We start from the raw sequence: 17986 nt of genomic DNA on the forward strand, positions 1-17986 counted from the left end.
AATAATAATAGGGATATTTACAGGTGCTGCTGCTGCTAACAACGAGGTATATAACCCGGGATGTATCTGTGGAGGAGTAGCGGGGGTTTCCAGCGCTAACAAGGCGGAGCGTAGTGCTCTGTCCTCGGCTGCCGTGTCCGCTTCACAGCGCTGGTTGACCTGGTCCTGCGGCGCTAACATGGTTAGCTTAGTGAAGCTAGCCACAATACAGCAGCAGCATGATGAGCAAACAATGGCTACTGACTAGTCTTTGCTGTGTGACTGCAACACTGATATTTATAAGGATATAACCGTAGTTAGCCGGGTGTTTTGTTCAGTGTTACTATCAGTCCGCCCTCTTGTCACTGAGATTGCTGCTGCTACCGTTAGCTTAGCTTAGCTAGCCAGTGTTGTCGCTAAGCGAGATGTAGTTAGCATAGCAACTAGCAGCTAACGGGAGCTAACTAGATTAGCCACGGTCTACATTAGGCAGCCTGCCTTCTACCATAGTAGTCCCTGGCCTTGACATGCTGTTGTACCACAACAACAAGCACCTCTATTCACAACACGTCCCCCCTCTCTATCTATCTATCTATCTATCTAACTAATGCTAACTCAAGTTAACTTATAATAATAGTAATGCTGGTGGCTGTTCCAGTGCTACATTATTGTGACTCTTCATTGTGAGCTACTACTGCAGAGATATCCTCTCGCTTGTATGGCTTATTTAGTAGTTGATCGGCCCAATAATTAATAACTAGATATCAGAGGAATATCTTACTGTTTTTGACGAGGACTCTGCACATTTATTGTTATTAATAATATTAGCAAACAGCCTTTGAGTGAAGGAGTAGCAGCTGTAGAAGCCACCAAGACAGTTGGAGTTATTTAACTTATAATAGTAATCCTGGTGGCTGTTCCAGTGCTACATCATTGTGACTCTTCATTATGAGCTACTACTGCAGAGATATCCTCTCTCTTGTATGGCTTATTTAGTAGTTGATCGGCCCAATAATTAATAACTAGATATCAGAGGAATATCTTACTGTTTTTGACTAGGACTCTGCACATTTATTGTTATTAATGATATTGGGAAACCAGCAAAAAGCCTTTGAGTGAAGGAGTAGCAGCTGTAGAAGCCACCAAGACGGGAGGAGTTATTTATTTAGTTTTATTGGGACACTTTTATAAACTGAGGGTTACTAAACTTAGGACCTCCAGGGTGCTGCAGTGCATTTTGTTTTGACAGCTATCAGCCTGTGATTGTTGGTGAAGGGATCACAGGTTGTAAGAAGTCTCTGAAATATCTGATTGTATGGCCATGGAATAAGGGTTTTTGCTTATTAGAAAGTTGTTTCATTGGATTTTGTTACCATATAACCAGGGAATGAAATTAGCACCTGCCACCTGCCAAATACAGGGTAAATGTTGGCTGTGGCAGGTAAAACTTTCATGCCACCTGCCATCATGGCAGATTCCTTATATTAAGAAATATTATTGTTAAAAAGCAATTCCTAAATTAAAAATAGTCAGGCATTAAGGTAACATGATCCATATTTCTACTGTCTGTTACCACTGACTAAGTGTTTACTAGGGGTGGACGAAAATATTGAGTATTGCAATATTATGTTTTGTGATACTCTATCAATTCTCAAAAACTCTATTGAATTCTAATTAATAGTTCATTAATAGTTTAACTCAGTCAATACTTTATTTTATTTGCAAAGATATGCACTGTCTGTGATAAATGCAAATGTAGATCCTACAATTCTGATTGCATAAAAAAAGTAAACCTTTCTTTTGCTAAAAATCGCGATATATTGTCTTGCTTACAGTACCGCAAGATATATATATATATATATATATATATATATATATATCTATATCGCAATATTTTGAATCATAACCCTTGTATCATGATACGTATGTTATCGCCAGGTTCTTTCCGATACACAGTCCTAGTGTTTACAATTCTAAAGCGTTCTACATAGACTTCAGAAGTGTCAGACAAAACAATTGTGTGGCTAGTAGAAATTTTCAGTGACCTGCCACAGTAGCACGTGAGGAGCCTGCATATAACACTTAAAATCACAGTACTGTTCAAGATATCTTTCCTATAAAGCCAATTTAGAATGTAATGTGTTTGAGGTCTCAACTTTAAAGTTTCTGTCTCAAACACACTCCTTTCTGTTTTTGCTCCTGCAATAATCTTGCAAATGTTGAATTTTGCACATCTACATTTGCACATTCACTATCTCAATTATGTTGTATTTAAAAACAAAACATTGTAACTTGCACACTTTGCTTATATATATAGTATCTTATTCTATGTTTATAGTTTTTTTTATGCTAGTAGTCAGGTATATTTATAGTGTTTTCCAATATTCTTTATATTGTGTGTATTTTATGGATTTATTTCTCTAGTGTTGATATGTACATTTTATTTACTGTTCCGGTGCATTGCCTGGTTAACCTGCTGCTGTATAACAATCATTTTTGTAGCATTATCAAATAAAATGATTGTGTTTCAGCTTACAATATATACCTAACAATATATGTAATAATATAAACTAGAATTATATTCTAGCTTATTATTATTAATATTGTTGTTGTCACCGGGAACCACTTTTTGGTCCTTTTTTTGTCCCCTTTCTAGACCTAATGCAGGCTGCAGCCATTCAACTTAATTTTTCTCAACTAAAAGAATAACTGAGCAAAGCCACAATGGTAGTGTGTAGTTTGTTTCTCTGTGATGGTTTGGTTGTGTTGAATGGTTACAGAGGAGGAACATGTTTGCATTAGGGCTGGGCAATATGACGATATATATATATATCGTCAAAACGATAAAAAATATCTACTGTATATATTTTTCTATATCGTTTCTATCGCGATTAAGGCTAGGCCTATATTTATTTATTTTTTCTCTATAAATTCACTTAAAACTATTATTTGTTTTGTTTTTATTTACATTTTGCACTCAAGTTCTTAAAATGAGAAAATATTCAATATTTTTCATTTGTCAAGTATTTAATTCACACAGGAGTATACAAAAATAGGCTTTACCATGTGGTTATTTAATACAGACTATTTATTTATTGAATTACCAGAAAACATGCTATATTGTGATATATATCGCTATTGAGATATGAAATGACCTACATTGTGATAAAAGATTTTGGCCATATCTGCACTGCCTGATAACATGAGACATGTGATTCAGCCTTGTGTTGTCTGTCTGTAGATGACATGTTGTATCGCACCTTTGGAGGTTTACTCCAACCTTGTCTCATTCTCAAAACCTTTGGAGTCATTTCAAACCCTCCTACTCTGCTTCGTTGTTGTTTCTGGCTGGCCTTCACTGGTTCAGATTTGGCAGACATGCTCTGTTCAGAAAATGTCTATTTCATGTCATTTGGGGAAAGCTAAACTCTTTGACAGTGCTTCCCTGTTCAGCTGGTGTTACAATCTGTGACCACCAAAATCTGTGACCACAGAGAGCCAGCAATCAGAGCTGCACGATTATGGTCAAAATGATAATCCCGATTATTTTTGATCAATATTGAGATCACGATTAATGATCACAATTATTCATTGATTTTAGGGACAAAATATTTGTATTTCACTTTCACATTTAAATAAACAAAAAATTGTACCAAAACGTTATACCCAAAATTGAATCAACATGGCACTGCTTTCAATTTCACGCTGTGCTACATTCCTGCTAGTTAACAAATATTTGCATCAAAACAAGACGGCATGACCGCTTCCCAAAAGTGAAGCCAAAACATCCCGATCGCCCCCCACTGACTGTTAGTTTAGGAAGTGCTTGATTTGACACGCAGCGGCGTTTTCTATGAGCGGAGCAAACATTTGTGACGTCTGTTGCAGGCGATCGTGTTCATTTAATTGTGGGAAGCCAAAATTGTGATTGTGATTAATATTCGATTAATTGTGCAGCCCTACCAGCAACTGTACCTGTATAATAAATAGGGTAAATATGTGCCAGAAAACCCATAAAAATATATTATTGAAAAACATCAATGTATTTTGATATTTATAATTTAAAGATATATTCACAAAACTCTAAAATAAAAGTAAAAGATAGGTACAGTGAGGTAAAATTTTCTTATGAGGGGGATTTCGGTGGTCACAGATTTTTGGTGTAACACAGGTTTCCATCACTTTGTGTGTGAGTGCCCATGTGGAGGCCGTTGAGTTCACCCTTGTAACCAGCTGGTGTCCATTCCTCCCGTTTGTGGACAGTCGCTGTCTTCCCTGTGATCACCCACAGGGTTAAAACAAAGGATGTCGCTGTCAAGGTTCAAGATTAGGTGAAGAGAGCTGCTCTGAGTCGTCATTTCTGCTGGCAGCTGTGTCAGAGGGGTAAAGTGGGGAGAGTAGAAGCAGCAGACAGATAGAAAACCCTCAGTGATGGGATAAATGTGTTTTACTGTGATAAACCAACACTCAGTTGACAGTAGCCCATGTTCAAGAGGTTTAGTCTTGGCTGTGTGTGATTATTTACTGTTGCTTTTTATTCAAAGTGAAATATTCCCGGGTGGATGGTACCCAGACAGACCCCCCGGTCGAGAAATACTGTACTCTGATTGGCTGCCAGAGCTCTGTGTGCGTGTGTGTGCGTGGTGGAGAGAGATAGACTCAAATTTGGCAGCAGCTGTGGGGTGGAAAACAAGGTCAGGATCGAACAATTTGGCAGCCTGCCAGTGTCCAGTGTGTGTTAGGCCCTGCTTGCATTTCTGTGTCTGTGTGTGTGTGTGAAAGAGCTCAAGTACAGCTGCAGAAAATTGTTTGGTTGTTATTCAAAACTCAGTATTGCGGTCTGGCCTCTAAATCAAACCCTACAAACACTTTTGTCAGACTGCAGACCCACTGACCCAGCTTCATAATAATCAATTCTCCTTCAGTGGTAAAGGCAATATATAATTTTTGAGAGGTCACAAACAAGACAGTTGTTACTAGGGGTGTAAATCACAAGTTTCATCACGCTACAATATTATATACCGGTAGATTCTCTGGACAACGATAAGATATTTGCCGATATCACAAAGTCTGCCACCTATACGATTTCAATATCATATGGCCATTTAACACAGTTAGTTACATTAAATCAACTCACAAAAAACAACTAAAATATTATTTGTCAATTTTATTACTGGGCTCTTCCAGATATTTAAATGAAAAACTATTCTTTTTAATAAAAAGAATAAAAATAGACCTCCTGTTGTTCACTATAAAGTGCCACATTTCTTGTGTTTAAGCACTGTTTGAATGTTTCGGAAAGGGGTGCGCTTGGACGGAACTGGTGAAACCAATGTGCTATGGGAATTACAAAATAAAGGAGCATCTTAAAGATGATATGTATTGCTATTTTTACTTTGCATCGATGATATTGGATCGTTAATCATTGAATTGATATATCAATCCATATCGATGTATCGTTACACCCCTAGTAGTTACAGAAGAAAAGTTATCCGTCCATTCAGTTAAAGCTTTTAGTAACCGTAGCTTATAAATGCAGTGATTTTTTTATTTTTATTTGAAAGGTAGTGTAAGCTTGTTCTGCTGAGTCTTCCGGGAGAGGTGGTTGTTGTGGAATGAGATATTGGAGCACAGCAGGAAAACACACTTTTATGTCCAGACGCCACAGATACTGGTGGATATATCACATTTCAGGCCATTCTGGTACTTTACCTGTGAAAGTAGGCAGTATGGCAGACAACGGGATAAAAAAGGTGACATAATTTACCTTGTGGCAAGTTCTGTCTTTGCATTGTGAAATACAGACTTATCCAATATCTGTCTTTTCATTTGTCTTGACTTTCTGTCCATCTGTCATTCAGGATATGTCGGACACAATGTCATACATTTCACTACTGCTTTTTTGCTCTCTATGAATTTACACAATCATCCCTTTACAGCATTATACTGCAGTTATATCACAGGGGTGAAGACGTTTGGTCAAAACAAAGTGAGATGGTATGTTTGTTACTGATGGGAATTGACTGCTGAAAGTGGAGGGGACATTGTTGTTACTTGTATAAAATATTGTAGATTGCAAGCATGCATTGCACATGCTTGTATAAACAAGGTGCAGATTTCTTTATTGAAATACTGAATGTGACCGTGTTATGGTAGGATAATAAAAACTAAAAATGAAGTAAAGCAATTTAGGGCTGCAGCTGCCGATTATTTTCCTTATTAATTAAACTGTAGTAGAGCTGCAACAATTAATCGATTAGTTGTCGACTATTAAATTAATCAACTATTTTGATCATCAATTGATCGGATTGGGTCATTTTTAACAAAAAACGTCAACATTTTTTTATTTCAGCTTCTTAAATGTAACTATTTTTTGGTTTCTTTACTCCTCTATGACAGTAAACTGAAAATCTTTGAGTTGTGTCAAAACTAGACATTTAAGGACGTCATCTTGGGCTTTGGGAAACTGATCCACATTTTTCAGCATTTTCTGACATTTTATAGACCAAACAACTAATCGATTAATCTAGAAAATAAATTGCAAGCCCCTAATCTGCAGATTATTTTCTTAATTAATCGTTTTGTCTACAAAATGTGAGAAAATAGTGGAAAATCTTGATATAATTTTCCACAGTGCATGGTGACATCTTTTGTTTTGTGCAACCAAGGGTCCAAAACCCAAATATATTCAGTCTATTAAAGAAAAGCATCAAATCCTCACATTTGAGAATCTGGAAATGACATTATATCAAATATTTGATTTTTTTTGCAGATATTCAATTATCAATATAGTCTCGGATTAACTTGACAATCGATTAATCAACTAGGCTAAGTGGTGTATCTCTATGGACTTTTTGACAGGGCAGCAACGTAAACAGATTTTCAGTTTGTTTTCTGTTCTATGTCAACTAATGCCTCCAAATCAAACTTTCAACAAGTGGTGCTATAAATTCACAACTGAAGCTGTGTAATTGTCACATAGTCTAAAAATAACAGAGTTACTGACTTTACAATTAGCTTTTTGTTCTCATAACATGTTTTTTAAGAGAAGAAACTGGAACTCTAAGACTCATTAAATTAGGACAGAAATGAATCACTTTGGTTAACGGTCTGGAAAAGGGAGAGGCAAGGTACGCAAATATCTGTGTAAAAAAACCCTTCTACAACCCAATAAAGACCATGAGGTTGGAATATGTGGGGGCTGTTTTGACTTTCAGTTGTATAAACACATTCTTTCCACATGTTGCCCCAACAAGAAGCGTCCAAATCCCTGATTGTAAACAGTACGTGCTCAAACAGTTTTTCTGTGTGATACACCTTCATCAACGTGCAAGCTCAGTTTGAGGAGTTTGATGCTTGACACTTTAGCTAACCAGTTTCCTGTGGGAAATACCCGCAGCACATGTCACATTACAGTTGCTCAATGTTTGACACTTTTACAATGTGGTTTCTGTCTATGACTCTCAAATACTCTTCGTGTACAGCATAATCATTCCCATTGACTATAATGCATTGTTTAATCATCCATCTGATTTCACCACTGATTTTGTTTGTTGTTGTAGTTTTTGTTTTATCTGATACTTAACAGAATTTGAATCTTAAGTGTTATCAGTTAACGGGTCCACCATCAATTCCTTTTATACCAAATACCAGTAGTGTAGCTGTTATGTTCTTCACACATCCCTCAAAAATGAATCCAGCAACTCACTGGTTGCTTGTTCATCCGTTCTCTCCCTTTTAAATTTTGGTTTTCTGCCCAATTTGAGAGAAATATAAAATTGTATTTGTTTAACAGAGCTGGTGTGATGCTGTCTAACGATAGCACAGCAGGCTGATTGGAAATCTGACAGCTAACAGCAAACATCCCAAAAACAATATAATGCCATCAACAACAAAAAAACACTTCGACCGGGCCAATCTGGGGAACATTTCCCCAAAACTGTATCAGCACATTGACTTCAACACACGGGGGGACAACACACTGGACCACTGCTACACACCCTTCCGCAACGGCTACAAAGCCCTCCCCCACCAACCTTTCGGCAAATCAGATCACTCCTCCATCCTCCTTCTATAGGCAGAGACTGAAAAGTGAAGCCCCCGCCTATAGGACCGTTCACTGCTGGTCAGACCAATCAGACGCCATCCTTCAGGATTATTTTGATCACGTGGACTGGGAGATGTTCAGGACCGCAAACGACAGCATCAGTGGCTTCACAGACACAGTTACCAGCTTCATCAGGACATGCACGGAGGACGTAGTCCCCACAAAAACTATAAAGACAAAGCCAAATCAAAAGCCCTGGATAAACTGTGATGTCCGTGCAGCCCTCAGTGCACGGAACACAGCCTTCACCTCAGGCTCACCAGACGACTACAAACATTCACGTTACTCATTAAGGACAGTAATCAAACAGGCAAAGAGAGACTACAGACAACGGGTGGAGTCCAAGCTCACTTCCAACAACCCAAGGCACTTGTGGCAAGGACGGCATTCCTGGACGCGTCCTGAAGTCCTGCGCACACCAGTTGGCGGGGGTTTTCACAACAATTTTCAACCTGTCACTATCTCTCCGGACTGTCCCCACCTGCTTCAAATCCTCCACCATCATCCCCATCCCCAAACAACAAAAAGTAACCAGCTTAAACGACTGGCCATAGCCCTCACCCCCATAATCAGCAAGTGTTTTGAGAAGCTGGTTAAATCCCTCATCTGCCCCATGCTTCCCGCCCACACTCGACCCCATACAATTTGCAGAGGCACAGAGGACGCCATTGCCCACGTCCTACACACCGCCCTCTCCCACCTGGAAGGAAGGGACACCTATGTGAGGATGTTGTTCGTGGATTACAGCTCAGCGTTCAACACCATAGTGCCCTCCAGGCTCGTCAGTAAGCTAAAGGATCTGGCTCTGAACACAACACTGTGTGACTGGATCCTGGACTTTCTGACGGAACGCCCCAGGTGGTGAGAATAGACAACCTCACCTCCATTTCACTGACTCTCAGCACAGGAGCGCCACAGGGCTGTGTTCTCAGCCCCCTCCTGTACTCCCTCTACACCCACGACTGTGTGGCAACAAGAGCTTCAAACACCATCGTGAAGTTTGCGGACGACACAGCAGTTGTGGACTTGACACGGGCCACCGACACCACCGCTGTAGTCAGGAAGGCCCAGTAGAGACTGTACGCTCTGAGGCGCCTCAAGACTTTCAGACTGAAACCACAAATCCTCAGGGACTTCTACCAGGGCACCATAGAGAGCCTCCTGACAGGCTGCTTCACCACCTGCTACGGCAGCTGCACCAACGTGGACCGTAAGGCGCTGGAAAGGGTGGTGCGCTCGGCCCAACACATCACCGGGTGCGAGCTGCCCAGCTTGCAGGAGCTTTACGCCTAGCGGTGCCTCAGGAAGTCCCTGAGGGTCATTAAGGACATGACACACCCCCACAACAGCCTGTTCTCCCTCCTGCCCTCTGGTAGAAGATACAGGACCCCCAGGACTCACACCAGCAGACTGAGGAACAGTTTTTTCCCCCAGGCCATCAGACTTTTAAATCGATAATTAATTCGACACATTCTTACACAAAAATATATCTTATACGGTATATATTCTTAATACATATGTTCTTTATATGCCTGTATATGTTGTTAATATGCCCTTGTATAAAGTATTTCCTTTTATAATTGTAATGTAAATGTAATATAATTTATTATTTTAATGGAGTTTCCCAGCAAAAAGTATTTCACACGTTTGTACCTGTACAACCGGCGTGACAATAAACATCTTGAATCTTGATCAATTTGAACATTCGTTTGTGATGTTGACGGGTTAATCTAACTTTTCACCCCAAAGTCAAACAACTTTATTTTACATTGTGAATTATTACAACATGCATAAAATGGTTATTTTCAGTCAAAAGTAAGGTAGATAATGGCTTGGTAGATGATCACTTCTGAGTCCTGTAAATAGTTGAGGAAACTAGAGAAAAGAGACAAAGACATGAGGCTGGAGGAAAGTATTGTTTTGATTCATGGCGCTATTTCTGAGGCTCTGACTGAGGCGCTATGTCTCTGGCAATTTTTTACATTGTAGTCTTCTAATTTATTGATCACAAAACATCAGACTCCGTTGAGCAAGCTTACTTTCCTCTGTTATACTCAAATCTCCTGGGGAGTTCTCGACTTCTATCCTTGCTGCTGTAATGAATGCACTCCTGTATTAAATGATTCAGCTATTTTATTAACCCCACTATAAAGTATCAAATCATACTCTTTTTTTTTATCATTGCACGCCCAGTAAACCATGCTACATTTTGTATATTTATGAACTATGAGTCAGGCTTTAGTTAGTCTGATGTAAGTAAGATAAAGGAGTTAAAATGAAGTCATATTCCTGGGTGGACACATTTCTGCCCTTTTAATATCTTTAATGGACAAAAGTAGTGGCAAGGTGGAACAGGTCAGTTTAGTAGCGTTGCCAAAGAACAGCGTAAAGTGCAACGTGGCTGATCTGACCATGAGCAGTGCACTAAATTGAAAGTCAAAGCACATTTTGCGTCACGTGAATGTCGTAAACATGAATTGGGTGTAATGCTTGACAGACTAGTGGCAGTGGTAATGAAATGTGGAGCACAAGGGTAGCAGCTCGCAGTGAAAAGCCAGCCTGCTCTCTGAATGCAGCAATTTCATCCCTGATTCAGCTTGTAGAAAGCCATTACTGTGTGCCGTGAATACCTCGCTGAATATTTCAGAAGTCTCTATTGCAGACTTCTTTCCAAGCTTTGAAGTATTAAATAGATTTGCCTTGGGTTTCAAATAGTTAACAATGTGCCTTTTCTTGCTTTTTCTTTGGTTGAGGTTGAGCAATTCTTTAAGGTTTTAGGTTTTTAGTCAATCTTTCTCTGTCGTTCTCTGTCGCACCTTCTTTCTGGCTCTCCTCTAATTTATTACACATTTTCTCTTTCCTCAGGCAGTGAAGAGCTAAAGAGAATGGCTCACTCTAAAGCTCGAGTCACAGATGGGAAGGTGACCTACCCCCCGGGGGTCAAGGAGATCTCTGACAAAATCTCCAAAGAGGAAATGGTCCGCAGGCTCAAGGTCAGTGTCTGCTGCAGCCGCGTCTCCCTTGTTTACTGTTGTCGCACATATCGGGGGGAATTGTCTGGCTTCTCAATATAATATTGTCACATTACTGAAGGCATAATGCTATCATTTTTTTTTTTTTACAACAGACATGATGTTTTTAAGTGTTAGTTTACACAATTAGTTGTAATATATATATATATGTTTTATGCTAAGATTTTGAAAGTTTTACATTTTGTAACCTGTGTGTAATTTGCCAGAATTGATCTATTAATTATTACTGATGCATTATTGAAATATTTATTATTTGAAGTTTGATTGATTCATGGTGTAACTGAACAAATTAATGTTACAGATGAACTTTATGGATGGGTACCTCATACAAACCCACTTCAAAACACCCAAATTATCCTTTTAGTCAGCGTATTGCCTAAAGTAGATGTACTGCTGTGGACGGGGCCGGCAGCAAAATGTATTTTAGCAACCATAAATAAGACCCACCTAAAAAAAAAGTCAATATTAGTTGAATAGTACGCTATATTTAGAATATTTTCACAGCTTTACCTTTTCGTCAGACAGCCCTTTCTGACGGGGAACTGAAGCAGTTGTATCCAGCTCTGCTCTTGCCAAAGCCACCAGACTCCATTGGGAAAAAAACTGTAATTTAACCTTGCAGAACACGTGAGTTGTTGGCAGCGGTAGACCAGCAACCCCTGTGTTCTGCTAGGTAAAATTACTGTTTTTTTCAATGGAGTTTGGTTGCATTGGTGAGAGCATAGATAACCGCTTCAGTTCCCCGTTGGAAACATAGACTGTATAGCTGTCTCACTGCAATGTAAACTGGCGAAAATATTCTAAATATAGCGTACACTTAAACTGATATTGATTTTTTTAGGTGACTAAAATACGTTTTTGCTGCCAGCCCCATCCACAGCAGTACATTGCTTTGGTTCCGGTAACTTCTGTCTGCTTCTCCAAACTGGGGGCGTGCCGACAATCATCTACTGTAGATAATACACTGACTATGCATAAGTACCTACATACAACCCCACTTCAAAACACTCAAACTATCCCTTTAAACCTCATCGTCTTGGATTGATTGCACACTTGAGTTAGTTGAAAACTCACCTAGCTATTTAGTAACCCCAGCCACTAACCTCTGGCTCACTCTCCCCCCACCACTCTTCCAGATGGTTGTGAAGACCTTCATGGACATGGACCAGGACTCTGAGGAAGAGAAGGAACTGTACCTGAACCTGGCCCTCCACCTGGCCTCAGACTTCTTCCTCAAACACCCAGACAAGGACGTGCGTTTGCTGGTGGCCTGCTGTCTGGCAGACATATTCAGGATTTACGCTCCAGAGGCGCCCTACACCTCCCCAGATAAACTCAAGGTACGGCGCTGAAGATTATGCTCAGACAAATAAAACAAAATACTGCAAAATTACATCACTCCACTCCACCGGGATTACTCACCGTTTTAATTACGTAACCCTGTTGCATCTTCTCTGAAGTATTCACTAAACACTGACAAATTGATTTGTATTTTCATTTTCCAACTTTTTTGGAAGTTGGCCTGAAATTTGTGCAGCATTTGGCTGGTGACTTGACACCACTCACACCTTTTTTTTATAGAGCTTCTAAACACAAACAGCTTATTAGACAGGCACAAATCAGCAATCAGTAAGTAAGTCATAATGACGACATCTGTGTGTGTTTGTGTGTGGAGCATTCACTGTGTGTGTTTCTTTCTTGTCTCCAGGACATTTTCATGTTCATCACAAGACAGCTCAAAGGACTGGAGGACACTAAAAGTGCTCAGTTCAACAGATACTTCTACTTGCTTGAGGTATGTGATGGTGTGTGTGTGTGGATCAGTGGTAGGGTTGGGGTTGGATCGTATTTTAATCAAATTTTATATCCAGCATTGAATCTGAATCCTTTTAGAATCCCTCGTTGAATGTAATTGGGTTTGGCTTAATGTACTTTATTGATCCCAAATTGGGAAACTCTTGTGTTACAGCAGCAGGTTATCCAGGCATTGTACAGGAACAGTAAATACAGTGGAAACTGCTCATAGTGATCAACCGCTTAAATTGATCAAAAAGATTGGGACAGAATCATTCCCATACAAACAATAATAATAATCATAATAATTTGCTTATAGTGTTCATTTTGGGTCTTTTCATACATGGCATATGGAAAAAAATTTTTTTATCTACATTATTATTAATTTAGTTTTTTACTTTGCTATCTTACTTTGCCTCGTGGACCGTCAAATTTAGAGAAATGTCAATTAGAGGGTTAGACAACAACAAAAATTCAGTTATAATAATCATCCGCTTATAGTACTTAATTTGACCCGGACAGATGTGAAAGCGGTTTCCACTATATACATATCAACACTAGAGATAAATATCTATCGTATACATAATATAAAGAATATATTAGAATACACTATAAATATACCAGACTATTACAACTAGCTTAGAAAATATAAACATAGAATAACAATAACATACTATATACATTAGCAAAATAGTGCAAGTTACAATTTTTCTTTTAAAATAAAAATTAAATGCGGTAGTAAACCAATGTGCAAATTCAACATGTGCAAGATTATTACAGGACTAAAACACAGTTGAGTGTCGTTGTGAGAGAAAGCTGATGGTTCTCTGTTAGACCGAGGTGAGGCGTTGTAGAGAGTTATTGCTTTAGGCAGGAAAGATTTCCCGTATCGGTCCTTGTGACAGCGAAGCTGAATCAGTCTGTTAGAGAAAGAGCTCCGCTGTCTGTCCAGTAGGTGGTGGAGAGGGTGGTCAGGATTATCCATGATGGATAACCGTTTGTTCAGTGTCCTCCTCTCCACCACAACTTCAAAAGTGTCAGGTTTGCAGCCAATTACAGAGCCATTCTTCTTAATCAGTTTATTAAGTATTTAAAAAAATGTATTGAACATTATTGTGAAAAAAACACATTATTCCAAGCAGAGTATTTTATGTCTGTGGCGGATCTGTAAGGATGAAGCTAAGACATGAAATGTTGAGGATAAATTTCCATGGTGACTTATGCCAGACTTATCCTTATACCTCCTTTATGAAACAGACTTTCTTGTTGTAAGTAAGCCTGGCTTAACTGGCAATCTTTATGAAATACCTCTCTGGATGAAGCCTGGTTTTGGGTGAGATGCAATTTGTAGCAGGTTACTTTGTCATGCAAACATTTCTCTGCTTTTCACTGTCAACAAACTCAATTGCACTGTTTGATGAATATCATTTGTTCTCTTGTATTAGAAGTAATCCACTGTCTACCAGGCAGGAAAGAGAAAAGCTCTTTTTGTACTTTTTTTTGCTGGTGGAATGATATTTAATAGTTCATAAATGGCAACACGGACACAATGTTAATGTGAAAAACTTAACCTGTTCAGTTGCTGCCTGGCTTGTTGACCTAACGGCTAATTTTGTGCATATAAGCATTGCCATTTCATTTTCACTCAGTGAATTTGAATTTCATATAGTATTTGACCTCTGGTCTTCTGAATACATTTGCTAATGTATGTGTGTGTACTCAAGATCATATGTAATTGTATCATATTAAATAAATGATTTTGAGGGCGAGTGTAGAGACATAGAGGAGGAAGCAGCAGTGACAGAGTTACATTCACTCTCTCCTGTGCAACAGAAGCTTATAGGAAACATGGTTATCTATAGCTGCAGTGATCTGGCAGTTTTGTTTTTCTTCTCCTTCAGGCTGCAGCAGACTCTCCGTCTGACCTCCTTAAAATAGATAATAAATGTTGTATGCCTTCCAAAAATCCCTCAGTATTTTTAGGATCCTTTTTGAAGAATATGTTCCTTTGAGGTTCTTCATTAATGGTTCAGTTTGCTTTTCAGTCTAATTGTGCGTTTCAATTTGCTTTCAAAGTGTTTTTCATTTATGGGAGTTTGCCCCTGGTGAAATCAAAGGACAAGTTGAGTCTAATTGGAAGTAAATATGTTTTGATTATAATAAAGATTGTGATTAAACAGCCTGTGATATAAACGGGGCATAATTGGACAATCGGAAGCAATTGTGAGACTCAGTTTTAATGATGCTAATTGCTTTTCACTTTATGCAACAGCAGTGAAATCCAAATTATTAGCTTCAGTAGCCATGAAGGGGTATATAAGATGAAGTTGTTTAATGGAAACCTCAACTAATCTCAAAACAAAACCAGATAACATTATGCTCTCTGAAAACAGACGGCACAAAGAACGTTGACAAAGGTGTCACTCATAGTGATGAACCTACAGAGAATCATCACCTGAGTGAGTTTCAGCTCATTGTTTAGCTGCAACTTTACGGTTTTGACTCACTCTGCTCTGATAGCGTCGTTGCAGCTGTCTTCAAGGAAAAGACTGTAACCCACTGTACACCTGCTCAGCACCAAACAGCTGGCAGACACAGTCAGCGACTGGCTGGTGAACGAAGTGGAGCATTTAGCAGCTAAAGAGATATTTCCCTCAGGAGTTGGTAGAGACCAAAAACAGAGCTTAAAGATGATGAATGTTGCACTTACATTCATCAGGTGGCCACAAACACGACTCCAAATTATTGTTAATTTTGTTACGTAAGTGATGGATGTGTAAATAAGCAACTGTTTACTAACAAGTTCACCATATCAACTTAAAAGGTGATGATATGTCAATGTCGTGTTCACAACTAGTTTCCGTTGCCCCCCGGTGTTGTCCAAAAAAAATCAGTTATCGCAGATTTAAAGAGCTAAATGAGTTGGATTTGGTTATTTGGGGGATTATTATTGAAAGACCACATTCTTCTTTCACCTTCCTAGTAGGGCTGGCCGATATGGAGAAAATCAAATATTACAATATTTTTTTACCAAATACCTCAATATAAATATTGCAATGATATTGTAGGGTTGACAATTATAATCATCAGTAATGTAGATATAATGACTAAGTGGGTAAAGGCAAATAATAGAAAAGCTAGAACAGTCTGGTAAGTTCAGAAAATGACATAACTTTACTGTAATGCAGCCTTTAAAACCAGGAAAAGACACTTATGCCATATTACGATATCCAAATTTTTATATCAAGTCTCTGATCACTATATTGATTTATTGCCCAGCCCTAATTCATAGTTTTAATTTTTTTATGTAAGTTGTATTGTCCCTAACATCCTGCCTCCTCTCTTTGTTCAGAACATAGCATGGGTGAAGTCCTACAATATTTGCTTTGAGCTTGAAGACAGCAATGAGATATTCACCCAGCTTTACAGAACGCTCTTCCAGGTCATCAAGTAAGTTTTATCAAAACCCACCTCAGTGTGACTGTTAGTATTTGTCCATATTTGGTGTGTTGTGTGTATGTGTCCAGCTTGTATGTTTCCCTCCTTTCTTTGGCTGCGTCAGTCCTTAATGTTAGAAATGAGCCTTTTAACACCTCAATCTGTCTCCACTGCAACATCATGAAACAGCGCAGGAGCGGTCCGGTTGTTTCTCTTTGATTGCCCTCCCTCCTCTCCTCTCTTTCCTCCTAACCCTGCTCTCAATTTCACTCTGCTCAACACAACCTTGAGGGCTGAATTCTGCAGTGCAGAATTTGGCTCTTTGCCACTGGAACAAAAATTGTGTTTGTGTGTGTTACAAGGTTGTGCCAGCACAATGCTTTTTTTATAATATAGGAAGAGCTCTGCTTGAAATATTTTCAGTGAGCTAGAAGGTGTAGGAGAATGCAGCCCTCGTGTTTGTGTGTAAGTGACACTGTCAGTGAATGGGAGGTAATGAGACTAGTAATGCCTGGCAGCTTTGAGGACAACAAGTCGCAGAGATACAAATCTAGGTAATAAGCTTTACCTCCCGCTATAATGCAGATCATTATGAGCAAGTACAACCATCCTCTGTGTGATCAGTGCATCGCAGTTTGTTTATGTGAGGACAGTTTGTTTTCAAGCCGAGAGATTCAGCAAGTGAACACGAAGCCTACAAAATGCCTGCACTGATATCTGACATTTTGATTGAATCCAGTCAATTTTAAGCTGCTGCCTCAACAGGAACCAGTGTGGAATATCATATATGAAGTCATGCAGTGACGCTTCCTTGACTTTTGACCCTCTCTTGCCTTGTTTCCCTAGCAATGGTCACAACCAGAAGGTGCACATGCATATGGTGGACCTGATGAGCTCCATCATCTGCGAGGGAGACACTGTTTCGCAGGAGCTGTTGGACACCGTGTTGGTCAACCTGGTGCCAGCACACAAGGTATGTGCACAACGTATAGATGCACATGCAAACAACGGGCACGATTACACAAAAAGCTACATGCATTCATGCACACACACACACACACACACACACACACACACACACACACACACACACACATAATCATACTGTGAATGTCGATACAAGTAGAGACGGCTCAGTAAGTGACAGTCTGAAGTGAGTTGCCAGTATATCATTTTCCATACCCTGTAATTCAATGAGACCCCTGCAGGTGAGAAGAGGTAAAGCAGCTTAAGAGTTTGTGCACAGACATCTGTGGACATCTGTGTCGGGTACAAGCATCCTAATGGGATTCTGCTCAGTGAAAAACAAGAAATGATAGACTACACCCTTATTTTGCACATGTAGTTTTTGTCATCTGTCTGAACATGTTCTCTGAGCTGCTGTTTTATTCACCAATTGTTTTTCTGTCTGTCTAGAATTTGAATAAACAAGCGTATGACCTGGCCAAAGCTCTGCTGAAGAGGACTGCTCAGGCTATCGAGCCTTACATCACCAATGTAAGATTAAACCTTTGACACACTTGTTTTTTTTTACATTTTTATATTGATGGCTGGATGGGTTTTTAACACTGGACACTTTGCATTTATGTACATCCTGTAATAGTCATACAATTTGCCAGAGAATGGCTATACCGAA

General features: G+C 39.3%; 1 protein-coding gene across 2 annotated transcripts in view; it reads left to right on the plus strand.

The window, feature by feature from the left end:
* The window catches only part of pds5b (PDS5 cohesin associated factor B), a 39870-nt gene that overhangs the window by 183 nt on the left and 21701 nt on the right, over positions 1 to 17986 (plus strand). For both annotated transcript variants that reach the window (XM_037748835.1, XM_037748836.1), the window contains exons 2-7: positions 10952 to 11079; positions 12255 to 12458; positions 12827 to 12913; positions 16265 to 16362; positions 17197 to 17323; positions 17767 to 17847. In XM_037748835.1, coding sequence (XP_037604763.1) covers positions 10972 to 11079; positions 12255 to 12458; positions 12827 to 12913; positions 16265 to 16362; positions 17197 to 17323; positions 17767 to 17847 — 705 coding nt within the window. In that variant the 5' untranslated portion in view covers positions 10952 to 10971. The remainder of the gene's footprint in view (positions 1 to 10951; positions 11080 to 12254; positions 12459 to 12826; positions 12914 to 16264; positions 16363 to 17196; positions 17324 to 17766; positions 17848 to 17986) is intronic.

The sequence above is a fragment of the Sebastes umbrosus genome, chromosome 17 (genome assembly GCF_015220745.1).
Source record: "Sebastes umbrosus isolate fSebUmb1 chromosome 17, fSebUmb1.pri, whole genome shotgun sequence".
Lineage (NCBI taxonomy): Eukaryota > Metazoa > Chordata > Actinopteri > Perciformes > Sebastidae > Sebastes > Sebastes umbrosus.